At 40.5% G+C, this 17398-nt stretch overlaps 1 protein-coding gene across 1 annotated transcript; it reads left to right on the top strand.

Annotated features, from left to right (window-relative positions):
- The first annotated feature begins 863 nt into the window (after nucleotides 1-863).
- Nucleotides 864-16115, top strand: pdpr (pyruvate dehydrogenase phosphatase regulatory subunit). Its single transcript, XM_031746487.2, has 18 exons — nucleotides 864-976; nucleotides 1925-2201; nucleotides 2417-2550; nucleotides 2976-3057; nucleotides 3244-3407; nucleotides 3537-3658; nucleotides 4015-4132; nucleotides 4485-4634; nucleotides 5715-5907; nucleotides 6085-6209; nucleotides 11086-11241; nucleotides 11380-11513; nucleotides 11831-11979; nucleotides 12065-12177; nucleotides 12528-12622; nucleotides 12748-12837; nucleotides 13802-13984; nucleotides 14659-16115. Exons 2-18 carry the CDS (start codon nucleotides 1936-1938, stop codon nucleotides 15064-15066), a joined length of 2682 nt encoding a protein of 893 aa, XP_031602347.1. The 5' UTR covers nucleotides 864-976; nucleotides 1925-1935; the 3' UTR covers nucleotides 15067-16115.
- The last annotated feature ends 1283 nt before the right edge of the window (nucleotides 16116-17398 follow it).

The raw sequence follows: 17398 nt of genomic DNA, 5'->3' as shown, positions 1-17398 counted from the left end.
AAAGGTAATGCACTTGATGCTTCCTGAACATCACATTTAAGAAACATCAAGTGTATTACCTGTTGGAGTGAGTTCTCTGTACTCAAATGGCCTCCACACAGTCTCAGATCTCAGTGCAATATAACACCTTTGGGATGTGGTGGAACTGAAGATTTAGATCATGAATGTGCAGCTGACAGATCTACAGCAACTGCGTGATGCTATCATGTCAAAATGGATAAAAATCTCTGAGGAATGTTTCCAGCACCTTGTTAAATCAATGATAAGAAGATTTAAGGTTGTTCTCAAGGCAAAAGAGTGTCCAACCCTGTACTAGTAAAGAGTACCTAACACTGTAAGTATGCATAGACAGTTGTGTTGATAAATCCGACTTTGAGAAGTTGAAAAAACAAAACAAAACAAAACTTCGATAATGAGGTACATGGTCCCGTAATCAAAGACATTTTTACATATTCCTGATGTGCAAACCTAGCTGATATCTTTAAGAGAAGAATAATTGTGACCTTAACAATTGCAACACTTTTTGTGACATAATTCAGCAACCTAACATATTTAAAAAGTCACACAAATTTAGTATTAATCCGATATTGGGGAAACTAATTTGTTACAGCGGCACAAGGGGCAGGATGAAAAGGTGAATTCGAGATTAAAAAAAAACAATAAAAAAAAACACACAAACATAAAAACATTAAAAAAAAAACCCAAACAATAAAAATAGAAAAAATAAATTTTAGAAAAAATCATTTGATTCATAATAAGTAGGTTTGCAACTTTCTAGATATATCCTACGTATTTGAGTTGGATGAGAATGGAGCCATTCTAAAAAGACGCAGACGTAATTTATTTTGAAGGGTTATACCGGAAAAGGTACCACTTAACTAACGGGAGTCTCTGAATTCGGCTTTCAGTTACACCTTAGTGACTATCCTTCAGTTTTATTATTGAAATATCATAATCACTGGACTTGACTAAATCGGTGAGTTTAATGTAGTCGTGAAAAATAGATGTTATGATTAGAGAAGATTTTCTGCCTGGTTTAGCCGTCGTGTTAGCAAAAATAATAAACATTGGCTAGCTTTTCGATAGCCTAAGCTGTGCTATGTGACTAACATTATCAATAGTGCGAGCTTTAGTAGTGCCAGCACATACCCCCAAAATGTTAGGAAACTTTGTGTGCGACTTTGGTCATCTACATGTCTGCTAGGTATTTGCCATTAATCTAAAGGTGTAAATTACAAAGATACCGACATGCTGTTAGCTAAAGCTAGCTGTGCTGCTAAGAATACAAGTACAGCAGTGCTTCAAGGCTAACAGCAGTCTTTATAATACAAGCAGACATTTGAAGGACTGTTGTAAGTTCACCTTGCTGACTTCCCAGGCCCTATGCAAAGTGTTTAATGTTGTATTTACTTTGGATTATGTCTGGTTAAGCTAAATGTAGTAACTTAAGTTTAAGAACAGCAGTGCATCTTTATGTAACCTTATGGAAACTAGCGACTTCCAGTGTTGACAATTTAATCTGGCTTATTGTAGACACTTTCAAAGGCCCTGACATGGGAAGTTTAGAACGCAAACTAATCCATGCTGTTAGCAGAAAAGGTCAGCAGTACTGTCAGAGATGTATAGATTGTGGTGTAGTAATAATTTATTAGTATCTACCTAACCAAATTAAAATGAAACTGTGACATTGACACAACTATATTTACAGCAAATATCAAATTATTTCAGATTTTAAAAAAAATACAGCAACTTAAAATATTACGAGGTCTATATCACACCCTGCACACTGTAGAAAACGGATCATATGTTATTGAAATTATGTCAGGATATTTGTAAAGTTAGGGTCATGTTGATGCATTCACTGTGGTACTGTCCTCTATCTAAGGTTATAGAGTAACTTTAGATCCCATGTCTCTTATTGCAGAAAGCACAGCTATGTCCAGCTGTGTGCGGAGCTCCAGGGCTCTGTCCCCTGTTATGCTCCCCCGGCTGCGGCTGCTTCACCAGACGGGGTATAGATTGGTAGGCAGGGGTCTCTGGACTTCCCCTCGGTGTTTGACTGTAAGTGGAGACTCCCAGCTGCTTCCATTGCCTAGCCAGGCCCGGGTCGTCATCTGTGGTGGAGGTATTGTGGGAACATCAGTGGCCTACCACCTGGCTAGACTGGGCTGGACTGATATTGTACTACTTGAGCAGGGCAGGTGAGTTTTTCAGCTCAACATCTTACAGATAAGCCATTGTGTTTGTTGGCTTAAAATTAGCATGAAGAGAGAGATGTTCTTTATGTTATTAACTCAGACCACTGATATTATATAAGAGTAGGGATAGCTTGAACATTAGGAGGTGATAATGAAAAGAAATATTAGATTTGATATTGTTGTGTTAATACTTTCTTGGCCATTATTATCTTAACCAGACTTGGTGCAGGAACAACAAGACTATGTGCTGGTATTGTCAGCGTGGCCAAGCCCATTTCCATCGAGTGTCAAATGGCTAACTACTCCAGTAGTCTTTACCAGCAGCTGGAGGAGGAGACGGGGGTAAAAACAGGTCAGATGATTTACAGAATTTGGTTTTTGTCATATTTAACTTAGCTTGGTGCTGTTTTATTCTTAGAAGGGTTTTCTGTTTTACCATTTTACTATTGGTGCCGATAGTTAACAGTTCCCACTTGCACATCACCACATATTTTTTAAAATGTTAATTATTAATTTAGATTATAGAACAGCTTGCAGTTGTATCTTCCCAGATTATAGCTTCTAAAGCACAAAACAGACAAGGGAGCAAATTGTGACAGCATACTGCCTTCTGTGTCAATGCATTTAGAAACATTTGCATGTAACACAACCAGATACTTTTTGTTGAAGTCCGAGATATCATTTGATGTGCACTGGCAATAAACAAGCTGCAAAGCTAGAATACTAATGATAGATTTCACCGACTGAGTCATATGTGGTGTGTGGTATGTGTTGCAGGTTGTGTGAAGACAGGGTCTTTGTGTCTGGCTCAAAATCAGGATCGCTTCATTTCTCTTAAGCGCCTCGCATCAAGGCTGAAGTAAGTCCTGTAGTTAGTATTTAGACCACAGCTATGTGGATTAAGCTGTAAAGCTCTACTAACTTTGTGAGGACAAGCTTTTGGGGACTCACAAGTTTTTGTTTGAAATAATAGTGCCAGCTGATTGTCCCTTTTCACCGATTAAAAAAACATAAATGACTTTTGACCCTTTCACTTCATTCACAGGGTAATGGGGATCAATTGTAATATTATTAAACCTAAAGAGGTGGCCAAACTCCACCCCCTTGTTAACATTCATGACCTGGTAGGCGCACTCCACCTTCCTGAAGATGCTGTCGTGTCTCCACCAGATGTTAACCATGCCCTTGCCGTGGCTTCAGCTGGACAAGGTAACACAAACTTGCAGTTTGGTTTGGTAGACCATAAATCGTGTGTTCTGCTGTTGCTGGCCCACCCCATAATTGTAACCTCCTCTTTTGTCCTTCGTTTCCTCTGTTTCCCCCTTTCTTCTCCTTCAGGGGTTCAGATCCTGGAGCGAACCAGTGTTCAGCAGGTTCTGGTAGAGAAGGGATGTGTAACAGCTGTAGAGACTGACCGTGGTTCCATTAAGTGCGAATATTTTGTCAGCTGTGCTGGACAGGTAAATCGTTCTATTGGAGATGCATTAATAAGACTGAAACTATGAGAAATGGAATCTGTGACAAAAAAAAACCCCTTTGTAAACATTTTGGAATTACTTTTGTTTCTGTGGAAATTCAGTGTCATGCTTGGTCAAGAATATGTAAGCAGGACAGGGAGCAATTCTTTTTCTTCTTCTTCTTAATCATAATAATAATAATAACAATAATAATTTAATTATTTTTTATAATCTTTTTTCCCTCTGTGAAAGTAGTTGAAACAGTTGTTTCCTATGGTGACTATAAGTGTCTTGTTTCTAGTTGTTATAACAACACATTGTTCAAATTGTATTTGGTTCTCTGACTGTTTCTGCTCCAGTGGGCTTATGAGCTGGGCCAGGCTAGTGAGACGAAGGTGTCAGTTCCCCTCCATGGATGTGAACACTTCTACCTCCTCACCAAACCTCTCCAGGAGCCACTTCCACCCAACACACCAGGTCTCACATATTAAAAAGCCAGGAAGTAACCTTTGCAGTAGACACTATTGAAGTCCATTCAATTTGTGTAGCCAGCTGTATTAAAGAAGAACATTAAAGAACATTCACTTCATGATTTTTTTTCTGTTTTTTGGCAAATTAATTAACTAATTGCATTTTATATCAGATCAACAATTATGTCTAGTCTTTTTTTTTTTTAGTCCCATAGTAAAAAGAAAAAACTAGGGCACAGGCTGGACCTTTTTACTTAGCCAAATAATGTGCTTAGCAATATGCAATATGTTAATGCCTGCTGAAAGGCTAAAAACAAGTCCAGCCAGGCGATGTTTCTAACTGTGTGTCTCTTTGCTAGTGGTGATTGATATGGATGGCAGGATATATGCACGGCCATGGCAGGGAGGCCTTCTGTCAGGAGGCTTTGAGAAAAACCCCAAACCCATCTTCACTGAGGGTCGCAACCAGCTGGAGATCCAGAACATGCAGGAGGACTGGGATCACTTTGGTAAAAAAAAAAAGAAAAAGTATTAATATTGTATTTTTATTCATTAAAAGTTGTTGAAACATAACATAACTGAATAGGAAGGACACTTGATCAAGTCTCCTGTTATTAATGTAGCACAAAGGCAAGGTGTGTTTAGTTTTTCTTAGCTGTAAAGTAGCCACAGTTGTAGACTGCATCTTAAAATGTTGAAAATTATATACGAGGTTTACCTATCAAATAATGACACAAAATCAAACCTTTGTTGGTTTCATTTAACAGCTACAGAAGACTGAGCAAGCAAGCAAGACTGGGCATATCTATTTTTATGCACCTCTGTTTAAGGCTACCTTAAATGATTTTGACCCACCTCTCTGTACACATGTAAAAATACACCTGTCTGTTGGCCTTGGCCTTAAACCTGTAATGTGAGATTTCTCATACCAGGCTGCCATAAAAACAAGAGTTTATTATAGCAGCACACATCATCATTTTCTCTTACAAGTGTAGGGGTTGAAAAGGTTGTTGAAAGAATCCATCACAATATATAATGTTAGAATGTACTGTATTTTATGAATGTATATTATATTAATGTATTGTAATAGATTGCAATATAGTAGAATTCAACTCTGATATTGTTAGAGCTGCAATTCATTTGATTATTTTGTTAATCCATTATTAAATTTTTAAAAATATGTCATCTTAATGGGCAAAAACACCTTGGTTATGGATTCTCGAATATATGAAGATTTGCTGCCTTCCTTTTTCTTATGTGATACTAACCTGGATATCTTTAGGTTTAGTTTTTTTTTAAATTTCCATTTTCAGCATTTGTTTTGGAATAACATGTTGGACTGTTGATGGAACAACATGGGTAAAGGCTGCAGCTGGAACCTTTAGACTCTTAGATGATTTATGGTGAGAGGTGGTTCAGGGTTTTTCAGTAATTGTACAACAATAGAGGTGGACAAAAGAACAAGAAGCAGCGCAGTAATATTTCTTGTTTATGGTGTGGTTGGTTGTTTAAGTTAATTAGAGTAAACTGTATTAAATTATCATCTGGATTTGCTACATTTTAGAGCACTTTTTGTTTTCTGCCTTCAGAGCCGATGCTCAGTGCCCTGCTGAGGAGAATGCCCAGCCTCGAGTCAGCTGAGATCCATCAGCTGGTCAACTGTCCGGAGTCCTTCACACCTGATATGCGCTGTCTGATGGGCGAGACCCCAGGTGTGTCTGGGTACTATGTGCTGGCAGGAATGAACTCCTCAGGCCTGGCCTTTGCTGGAGGGGCTGGAAAGTAAGAACGAATATAAGTGTATCTGTTAAGACTAGACGTAAGCATGTGATCAATATTGGGTCACCTGAAATAATTCAGCCATGGTTTATCAGTTGCAGCGATCAAGACTGTGTTGTGAATGTGTTTTTTTGCATTACAAAAAGGGATAAATGGCCTGTTGTGTGGTTTGGTATCCAGGTACCTGGCAGAGTGGATGACCTATGGCTACCCCACCGCCAATGTCTGGCCACTGGACATCAAACGCTTTGGCAACCTACAGAGCAGCCGAACCTTCCTGAGACACAGAGTGATGGAAGTCATGCGTGAGTAGTGAGCCCTGTTGGGTGTTTGGTTCATGCTTTTAAGTAGACAAAGGCTGTATAGTCATCTGAACCTTGGTGTACTGTTTAAATAATTATGTGTGCCTATGCCAAGAGGCACACATATTACTATTCCTCGGATTTATTATTCTTATTATTATTATTATTATTTTCCTTTTTCCGCCTGAAATTTTGCAGTGTATCTCGACCCGCAGTTTTTGGACAAGCTTCATATATGTTACCTCATTTTGTGCGGCTGGATCTGGAATGGTGTGCTATGACTTTTGGTGTTTATGAATATTATAGTTTTTAAATATTAATATTTTAGTGAAAATTTTCCGCGCCCTCTGCCAAACAGTTTTGACAATAGGGGTACATATGTTACATCATTTTGTGCGGCTGGAGCTGGGCTAGTATGGTGTGACTTTTGGTGTTTATAACTTTTATAGTTTTTGAAATATTTAGATTTTAGTGCAAATTTAGGCCAATTTCTAGGCTCCTGAGAAAGATTCTGCTTTTGGCACCATAGAAACAGACTTCATTTGTGGTGTCTTGGCTCTCTCTAGTGGTATACCGGAGTAGTACAGCCGAAAAGATTTTATCCTTGTGTTGAAAACTACATATCCCACAATTCATAGCACGCCTCTACAGAGTGAACAATGGCGGCCACCACTTCGTTTTATATGTCTTTTATTCATGTTTCTAGGTCACAAAATAAACTTTTAAGATATTTTCAGGCGAGAATGTAGGTGTGTAAACTTCAAATATCTGCTTGTTTTATCAAGACATCCCATATTTAGCGACAGTGCTCTGACGACGTCGGTCCTGCCTGACAGCTAGCCGGCTACCTAGCTAGCTGCTGCACTTGGCTGCAAATGGATAGCGAGGGACTCTCTCTGTCGTTTCACCTCCCGGTCTCTCGCAAATGCTCGCATAGAATCGGAGTTACAGCTGGATGTGGAAAAAATAACTGAGTTGTTTGGTGGTGCTATAACGCTGAGCTACAACAGTGGGCAGCTATCCACCGTGTATGACAGAAAGGACATGCCGCGACCGCCGATCGACCGGTGTTTGCTAACGCGGAGGTCAATCGTGGATCAGGAAAGCGAAGGCAGGAGCGTGAGGTGAACTGAATTTGAGGTAAGAGGTTATGACCTGCACTCTATTTGGGTCAGATATAAACCGAGTTTAGGTGTAGTTTATTTAGCAGCAGTTCTCTTATGTGTTGCTGATAGCGGCTAGCTAGCTAGCGCCGCTAGCATAGTTAGCTAGCACCGCTAGCGACCCTTCGTGAAAAAGCACCCAGGCTTGGCTTATATTGAGGCGGGTGAAACTCGTGTCAGCACCCGGTCGCTCGCCGACAGTATGTGTTTTAGCTGGACTTATTTTTCGTTTATATGGACCGATGATTTATTTATTTATTCATTTTAGTAACGGTATAAACAGTGAAAGGTGGTGGATTGGCCAGATGTAAACTTCAAATATCTGCTCGTGTTACCAAGACATCCCATATTAGCTCTGATGTTTTCGGTGCCTGCAAAGAGCTAGACAGGTAGCTAGCTAACCCGAGCTGGCTGTCTTTTTGACTCAGGGTCATAGCTGGACTTATTTTTCGTTTTATGAGCCGATGAGGGTTTTTTTTTGTAACGGTACAAACAGTGAAAGGCGGTGGATTGTCCAGATGCTGGTCGATGTGGAAAAAATAACTGAGTTGTTTGGTGAGTCGCTGACGCGAGCTACAACCGAGGGCAGCTATCCACCGTGTGTGTCAGAAAGAACATGCGGGGAACGAGGCGGCGGGCGATGCCGCCCGATCGACCGGTGGTAGATCGTGGATCAGGGAAACCGAAGGCAGGAGAAGCAGGCGGCTGCCGGTCGGAGCGTGAGGTGAACTGAATTTCAGGTAAGAAGTTATGACCTGCACTCTATTTGGGTCAGATATAAACCGAGTTTAGGTGTAGTTTATTTTCGTTGTGCTGACTTTTTACAATCAGTTATAATAACTCGTACTGCGTGGTAGCTAGCACGATGGAGTTTCTATACAGCTGTGTGCCCGCTAAGTTACTGATGTTGAACTTTATGACAGCCTCCCTGTCATTCTCTCGCCTGTTCAAACTTCAGTCATGAAACTGATCAATGATCGGCTTTTCTCTCTTGTTTGTTTATCGCGCTAAACAACAGCAGCACGTTTAAGCTTGATCAGCTGTTGTTAGAATTCATTTGATTTTAATTTCTAGTATCAGCTGATGTTTGCTGGAGCCACAGCTGTAGAAGCGGCTGGTCGAAACCAGGAGATGACTTTACTGAATCATCAGAGCTGAACTGGTGATGGAGAAACAGGTTTACCTTTTTTTAGGTGACATGAATGAGTTGAAGGGAAGTTATGAACTGTTTCTGAGAGAAATAAACACCAAGCTCCTTTTTTATTTAGCTGACAGCTGGTAACTGTGCAGGGGCGGATCTAGCAAAGCTTTTGCCAGGGGGCCAGGTAGGGCATTAACAGAGAAAGGTGGACACAAAGATATACTTTTCTTTCTTACTCTCATACAGGGAGTGCAGAATTATTAGGCAAGTTGTATTTTTGAGGAATAATTTTATTATTGAACAACAACCATGTTCTCAATGAACCCAAAAACACATTAATATCAAAGCTGAATGTTTTCGGAGTAGTTTTTTAGTTTGTGTTTAGTTTTAGCTATTTTAGGGGATATCTGTGTGTGCAGGTGACTATTACTGTGCATAATTATTAGGCAACTTAACAAAAACAAATATATACCCATTTCAATTATTTATTTTTACCAGTGAAACCAATATAACATCTCCACATTCACAAATATACATTTCTGACATTCAAAAACAAAACCAAAACAAATCAGCAACCAATATAGCCACCTTTTTTTTGCAAGGACACTCAAAAGCCTGCCATCCATGGATTCTGTCAGTGTTTTGATCTGTTCACCATCAACATTGCGTGCAGCAGCAACCACAGCCTCCCAGACACTGTTCAGAGAGGTGTATTGTTTTCCCTCCTTGTAAATCTCACATTTGATGATGGACCACAGGTTCTCAATGGGTTCAGATCAGGTGAACAAGGAGGCCATGTCATTAGTTTTTCTTCTTTTATACCCTTTCTTGCCAGCCACGCTGTGGAGTACTTGGACGTGTGTGATGGAGCATTGTCCTGCATGAAAATCATGTTTTTCTTGAAGGATGCAGACTTCTTCCTGTACCACTGCTTGAAGAAGGTGTCTTCCAGAAACTGGCAGTAGGACTGGGAGTTGAGCTTGACTCCATCCTCAACCCGAAAAGGCCCCCACAAGCTCATCTTTGATGATACCGCCCAAACCAGTACTCCACCTCCACCTTGCTGGCGTCTGAGTGGGACTGGAGCTCTCTGCCCTTTACCAATCCAGCCACGGGCCCATCCATCTGGCCCATCAAGACTCACTCTCATTTCATCAGTCCATAAAACCTTAGAAAAATCAGTCTTGAGATATTTCTTGGCCCAGTCTTGACGTTTCAGCTTGTGTTTCTTGTTCAGTGGTGGTGGTCTTTCAGCCTTTCTTACCTTGGCCATGTCTGTGAGTATTGCACACCTTGTGCTTTTGGGCACTCCAGTGATGTTGCAGCTCTGAAATATGGCCAAACTGGTGGCAAGTGGCATCTTGGCAGCTGCACGCTTGACTTTTCTCAGTTCACGGGCAGTTATTTTGCGCCTTGGTTTTTCCACACGCTTCTTGCGACCCTGTTGACTATTTTGAATGAAAGCGCTTGATTGTTCGATGATCACGCTTCAGAAGCTTTGCAATTTTAAGACTGCTGCATCCCTCTGCAAGATATCTCACTATTTTTGACTTTTCTGAGCCTGTCAAGTCCTTCTTTTGACCCATTTTGCCAAAGGAAAGGAGGTTGCCTAATAATTATGCACACCTGATATAGGGTGTTGATGTCATTAGACCATACCCTTCTCATTACAGAGATGCACATCACCTAATATGCTTAATTGGTAGTAGGCTTTCGAGCCTATACAGCTTGGAGTAAGACAACATGCATGAAGAGGATGATGTGGACAAAATACTCATTTGCCTAATAATTCTGCACTCCCTGTATAAAATATTTAGCTTTTATTAAATAGTTATCTGAATCTTACAACCAAAGTTTGTATAATAATACACAAGATTGGCTGTAGACCATTGTTCATCATTCAGAACACTGTGTAAAAATAACAAAAAACAAAAAGTGAATGCAAAAGTGCATAAATATTTATTTTACGTGTTTGATATGTGTGGCGGGGCGTGGTCTGCAGTGCCGCTGCAGGGGAGGTGGACCCACGGGTGTAAAGTCTGTGCTCTCTTGGCTGTTTTTTGGGTGTGTGTTGGGCTATGAGTTGAAAAGCTACAGCTGCCTGTGTGGGTACACCAACCATGTGTGAAAAGTGGTCCATAACGTAATGCTTCAAAGCGTGTTCATGCAAACATTGTCGGGTCTGCCGTGGTACAATGGGACTTCTGCTCATGAACCTGTGTGCACAGCGTCTGCAAATCGGCGCTGTAATGGTAACTTCATCTTTACACAAAACTGTAAGCTGTCATCTGTGAAGCGTGAGCGGTGTTTGTTTTTACCATAGTTCATGGTGGAGAATGGCTGCTCTTCTGAGTTTTGCTCTCTGTAGCTGTATGAATGGCAACTACAGTGATTAGCAGCGGCATAGGCACACATAAAATTTCTTCTGAAATTTTCGCTTTCTAGTTAATTTCTGCTGTTGCTTTAGTTAAATTACTATAAATCCTATAGGTGTTGGATGTTTATTATAATGTGTAGTATATTCTAATTCTTGCTCTGCTATCTCTCCTTCTAATATTTGTGTGTCCATGTTCAGCCCTGCTGTATGAGCTGAAGGTTCCCCGGTGGGACTTCCAGACCGGACGCCAGCTGAGGACCAGTCCTTTGTACGACCGCCTGGACACTCAGGGGGCTCGGTGGATGGAGAAACATGGCTTTGAAAGGCCCAAGTACTTTGTTCCTCCAGGAAAAGGTTTGTCCCAGTGAGAAGCAGTGGTACAAAAAATACTTTAGTCAAAGTCTTGGAGTGCAAATGATTTTGACGGATTTTAAGGCAGTTGTGTCTAATGAATTAAATTACTTGGTTGAATTGGACTGTTTCTCTCTGTAGATCTGCTGTCCCTGGACCAGAGTAAGACTTTTTATAAGCCAGACTGGTTTGACATAGTTGGAGCAGAAGTGAAATGCTGCAAAGAGGCCGTCTGTGTCATCGACATGTCCTCCTTCACCAAATTCGAACTGACTGTGAGTCATGAATCACTTTGGAAAACTTATAATTAGAATGGGGTTACAGAGAGGGGAAAAACTGCTGCTGTGCTACCTATTGTTGTCTATGTGGTCATACCCAGTTAGCATATGATATTTATCAGTGTTATGCATGTATGTTTGTGCTAGCTACTTGAAAAAATTGTTGTTTTTTTTCTTTTTAATTATGCAGGTATTTGTTAGCTGGGAAAAACCTGTGCAGTTACTCTTTCCTTTTTAAATAAATCAATTTTAATTAATGCATTTAGCTTTAAAAGTATTCAGGTTAAATCCTCTGCTCTGTCCTGATGGCTCAGTCAACAGGTGACCAAGCCTTGGAACTGCTGCAGCATCTCTGTGCCAATGACCTGGATGTTCCCGTTGGACACATTGTCCACACCGGCATGCTGAATGAGAGAGGTGGCTATGAGAACGACTGCAGTGTGGTCCGCCTCAGCAAGAACAGGTTTGAAACATCTGTGCAGTGGCACTGTAGATACGTAGTACATGACATATTTTTAAAATTGCTTACTTTCTCATTTGCTGTCCAGCTTCTTCATCATCTCTCCGACAGACCAGCAGGTCCACTGTTGGTCCTGGATAAAGAAGCACATGCCTAATGACCCACACCTCCACCTGGAGGATGTCAGCTGGAAGTACACTGGTACGCATGCAGCAACTGGGGTTTCTGCTCTGATATCGCCATCTAGTGCTCATATAACATTTAAAAGGAGAAACAATGCAAAAAGTCAAAACAATCCACTGTCGACTTGTAACCCAGTTATTTAAATAACCTTAAAAATCAGACACCAGAGGGATGAAGTCTGTGGAGGGATGGCATTAATTACATGTCTGAAAGTAGATCTTGTGTATTTTTAATGCAGTTATCTTAACTGTGTGAAATGTGAGCAACAGTTGTACCAGATTCTGTTTTTGCATGTGTAATAGAACATCAGATGTGGGCTTTGTTAACCAGAAAGTCTGTTAAGTGTTTATAACTCTTATTCTTCTCAGCTTTAAATCTGATTGGACCGCGAGCTATGGATGTTCTTGCTGAACTGTCATATGTTTCCATGACACCTGACCATTTCCCCTCCATGTTCTGTAAGGTAGGGAAGGCTAGATGCAGCAAAGCTGATGGCTTGTTTTTTTTAAAGTACCTTTTCATCAGTCTGTCTCTTCACCCTGCCAAGAGGAGTAAACTGACCATATTTATGTGCATGTGTGTTTACAGGAGATGAGTGTGGGCTATGCCAACGGGATCAGAGTCATGAGCATGACTCACACTGGGGAACCAGGTTTCATGCTCTACATCCCCATTGAGGTGCAATCCTACACACACACAGATATTTAATAGATACCTCGTCACAGGATGGTTGATAAAGTAACAACAACCCATGAGTATGTTACATGAGTTGTTATTAATTTGTTTTTACAATTAAGCACACAACTCCCTGATATTCTTCCAAATTTAGTTTTTCTATAACGTGGGTTTTATCTTGAAATGTCAAAGATGGAAATAAGTATTGTTTTTCTAATGTTGTTTTCCAAAGTGTGGGTGACAACAAGTCATTTACAAAAAACAACACTTCTTGTTTATTTTTTAGGTTCACAGGAAATTAAGCATAGCCATGGGATAAAAAAAAAAACATTATTCTACATTTTCTGACAATTTGATTGTGATCTTTAGGTGGTAGAAGTAAAAGTGTATTAATAAAGAATAAACCTCAGACTGTGAGAAGATAGGAATGAATAATGAAAAACACAAAGAAACAAAAGGTTCAGCTTGTCCTTTTATGATGATCAGAGTTGTGGCTGAAGGTTTTGGTGGACCAGAGAAGATTTTCAAATTTCAAAATGGATGATTGCAGTGTAAAGTTCAGGAATGGCTAAAAGAGGAGTTTTTTATACTACAGCGATCATTTAAAAGCAGAAAAATGGTGTAAGGATGGATAAGACATTTATTACACAATTATACTGTCAAATTATGTCCAATTAAAATCCCAAGAGAATCAAAGTGTCCTTAGCTGCCTTGACTCAGTTGTTATAAAATACAAGTAACTTCACCGGACAAACTTCCAGAGGAAAATCCTAGAAAATATCCAGTTTCTTGTAGCAATGGTAGGGAAGAGTCACCAGGACTCTAGGACTTAAAATTGTGATAATTCAGTGTCACACATGTGTTGTTGTGTTTTTATTGTTAGTGGTTAAAAGTGATTTCCTGTATATTTCAGTGTACAGGAAATGCCATATAGAGTATAAGACACCTGTTCCTCTGCTCTCCACAGTACGCACTGCATGTGTACAACGAGGTGATGTCAGTGGGTCAGAAGTACGGGATCCGTAACGCAGGGTACTACGCATTGCGAAGTCTGCGCATAGAGAAATTCTTCGCTTTCTGGGGTCAGGACCTCGACGCCTTCACCACCCCGCTGGAGTGTGGACGAGAGTTCAGGGTCAAGTTTGACAAGGTCTGTTGACAGTTTTAAACATATAATATCTGATCCTACCCATAGTGGACACTTTGTTTTTCATTGTACATCGAACTGCCTCATCCTAATAGACTGATCAGTTAGTCAGCTACATTTTTACTTTGCCAACATGACAGAAATGCATAAGATGCTTTATTTGACTCTACTTATTAAGTTTCAAACTCTCCCTCTTTTGCTTTAAAATGGTTGAAAAATGAGAGATGAAGAGTAGAATAATTAAAGCACTCAACACCTTGGTGCAGTCTTTGTCATGATGCAGCAGGGAATTTGTCACCAGGCTGGACCTGCAGGGACAACAGGTGGCACTTTAAAGTAGCAGGTGTAAAGTTTACTGTCTGTCTCATTTTGAAAGGGTGGAACATCAGGTGAGCTGTCAGCTGCTTAGAGCAGTGTCAGCGCGGTGCTGATTAAAGGCATCTACAGTTTAACGCTGGTTTCACAGACTGTTTTAAGTTTTATAGTGTTGTTAACAAAAAGGTGGGTGACTTTAAAACATGGTGGTCTTATGCTACTCCAGCAGAGCTGCACATAGCAGGGCCATTATGTTGTTTACTCAAGTTGATCTTCACTAATTTAGTGAAGGTTCTTAGGGCCTAATTTCCTCTATTTATCTTCATCTTCTTCACCCCCCCCTGCCTTTTTCTGTCCATCAGGACACAGATTTCATCGGCCGTGAGGCATTGCTTCAGCAGCGTCAGGACGGTGTGACACGACGGTTTGTCATGCTGGTTCTGGAGGACCATGACACCGAGCTCGACTTGTGGCCGTGGTGGGGTGAGCCCGTCTATCGTAATGGTCAACTAGCGGGGACGACCACCAGCAGCGCCTACAGCTACACCCTGGAGCGCCATGTTTGCCTGGGCTTTGTGTCTCCACCCCTTGGCCCTGAGGGGCTCCCCACACCCATCACTCCTGACTTCATCAACCGCGGGGACTACGAGGTGGACATTGCTGGTCAGCGCTATCCAGCCAAAGCCAAGCTCTACCCCTTCAGCTCCCTCTTCACCCAACAAAAGCGCCGCAAGGATGACATGGAGCTCAGCAACCTGCAGGGGAAGTGATGCAGAGTAACGCAAAACTTTCCTGTGACACTCCTCCACCAAATCCACTCCTGCTCTTACCTTGCAGTGCCAACCTTTCTTTCCTTTTATATCTCCTAATGAGAGGGCTTTATGCACAATCACTCCTTGTAACTCTAATATTTAATCTCCTTGTTGCATCTCCCTCTTTCTAAGTGCAATATTTAATACGCTCCAGATGCTTTTGCTGCATTAAATACAAAGCTCTAGTCTCATCAAATTCTGCTGTTGTTTCTCAGCCCTGCCCAGCTTCACTCTTAAACACAGTCCACACAGTCTCATGGCTGACTGAGACACTCCCTGGTTAAGTGCCTTTGTTAAGGCAACATCAGCACAAGATGCTGAAGACTTTTTCCACTTTGTTCTCTGTAACCTATCCAGAACGGATTTGACCGACAATCTTCTCCAGTACTGTTGTAAACTTCCCACTCTGCAGATGGCTACAGTCCATGTAGTTGTTGACTCTATTGTCATTTTATAAACCATATATTTGCTGCTGTAAAGATATGAGTGATGTGATGTAAAGAGTGGCTTAATTCAGACACTTTACAACTTTGTCAGCACTACACCTGACAATGAAGGAAATGGTATTTTCCTGAATTGGGGAAAGCCCTGGGAAGCATAAAACATCCTGGGATAATCATTAGTCCTTTGCCCATTACTAAACTTCCACTCTTGTTAAAAGGATTCCCAGGATTTCCCAGAATTCCTTCATTTCCCTTGAAAGTGTCGTTATCATCAGTTGTGAGCTTATTTTGCGGTGTGTGGAACCTGTTGTAATGTACTTTCAATCTGTTATTTATGTTCTGTCGTTATGAAGCATTGTTGCACTTCTCGATGTTTATGCTTAGTTTTGTTGATGTTTTGCTGAATGTGTGGCTGGTGAGAGAAGCCAAGATGGGACAGGAACTCTGTAACTGGAGTCTACAATATCTCATATCTTACATTTGTGGTTTGACTTTTGCCTGGTTCAGAGTTTAGATGTTTGTGTAAAGAAACTGCAATTCAAAATAAATTGTATTTTTGTATAACTAGTGTGTACAAAATCTCTATTTTCAGTCATGCTTTTTAAAAATATGATTTATAATTAAATATTTGATCTCTAAATCTGACCTTCTGATTGAGACATAATTTCAGATGTTTTTCCAAAACCGTATTTCTTTCTTTCGTTACTCAGAACTATAAAGCACCGGGTCCAGGGCTAATAGGGATTTAGTTTGTCATTCAGTGATACTTCAGCTGTAGTGTTGATTGTAAAAAGGAAAGCAAAGCATTTATGGACTCACCTTTGGTACAGCATGGCATTCATTATGTAAATTATTGTCTCTTGTAGGGTAAAACAGAAAGCAAGGTAGGGTATGCTTTAGAGTGGGCCTAACTGGCAAGTCATTGCTGTATGAGCATCCAGTGTCCTCTGTTTCTCAGTCAAAATTCCCATCTCTATTTTCAACAGCTTGGGGTTTTGAGCCTATGAGCTGTTGCTCATAGGCTCAAAACTGTTAATCAACTGATGACATCATGGTGAATACAACCTTTTTAAACTTTTTATTCAGGCCCCTGTTCACTGGAACCAGCTCCCAGTTTGGATTCAGGAGACAGACAACCTCTCTACTCTACTTTAAAAAAAGCATATAGTCAGGGCTAGGTCAGGTGATGCCTTGAGGAAAAAGCTTCGAGGCAAATGTTATGATTTGGTGTCATAAATAAAAATGAATAGAATAAAAAATTTACACTGTTGTTTCTGGTATTCAGCAGAGCTAAAAATCCGAGGTCATGTAAGCAGAGCCCCGTAGAGACAAAATCCACTGCTGGACTCTAATTTTCCTTTCTTTCCTTTGTGTCACAAAATTACTTTAATCAAATTTTATTTGCAGCAGATATTATTAATATTTCATTTGCTTGAGGTCAGTAGAAAATGTGTGATAACCAGGATATATATCCCTAATTTTATTAATAGATTTGGTAGTGTCTTGTTTTTGGAAGATCAGCCATAATACACGATTTATTCATTTATGCTTTCTAAAATACATGCAGTGTAACATAGTTGGGGGCTCAGGCAGTACCTTCCAGTTTGGATACTGCAGCTACTCTCTTTATAAAAGAAAAATCTAAAAAGTCATGTTTTATCAGTTTGGTAACACCTCTAGCGTGTATGAAATACCATGTGAAGGCAGATGAATAAAATATTTAGCTTGCAGATGGCATTTTAAGAGACCTCTAGGAGGAGTCTGTGTTAACAGCAGGACAATAAGTCTCAGTTCTGTTCCACATTTTACAACATGGCTCCCATTGTGTTGTTTGAAATATGCAGCGA

This window comes from Oreochromis aureus, linkage group 1, assembly GCF_013358895.1.
Source record: "Oreochromis aureus strain Israel breed Guangdong linkage group 1, ZZ_aureus, whole genome shotgun sequence".
Lineage (NCBI taxonomy): Eukaryota > Metazoa > Chordata > Actinopteri > Cichliformes > Cichlidae > Oreochromis > Oreochromis aureus.
Note: the sequence above shows the minus strand (reverse complement) of the source record. Positions and strands in the feature narration are given on the sequence as shown.

Coding starts and splice junctions, on each gene's coding strand:
- pdpr (XM_031746487.2), top strand. CDS start 1,936: ATGTCCAGCTGTGTGCGGAGCTCCAGGGCTCTGTCCCCTGTTATGCTC. Junction 4,133..4,484: donor ACTTCCACCCAACACACCAG/GTCTCACATATT, acceptor TCTCTTTGCTAG/TGGTGATTGATATGGATGGC. Junction 4,635..5,714: donor GGAGGACTGGGATCACTTTG/GTAAAAAAAAAA, acceptor TTCTGCCTTCAG/AGCCGATGCTCAGTGCCCTG.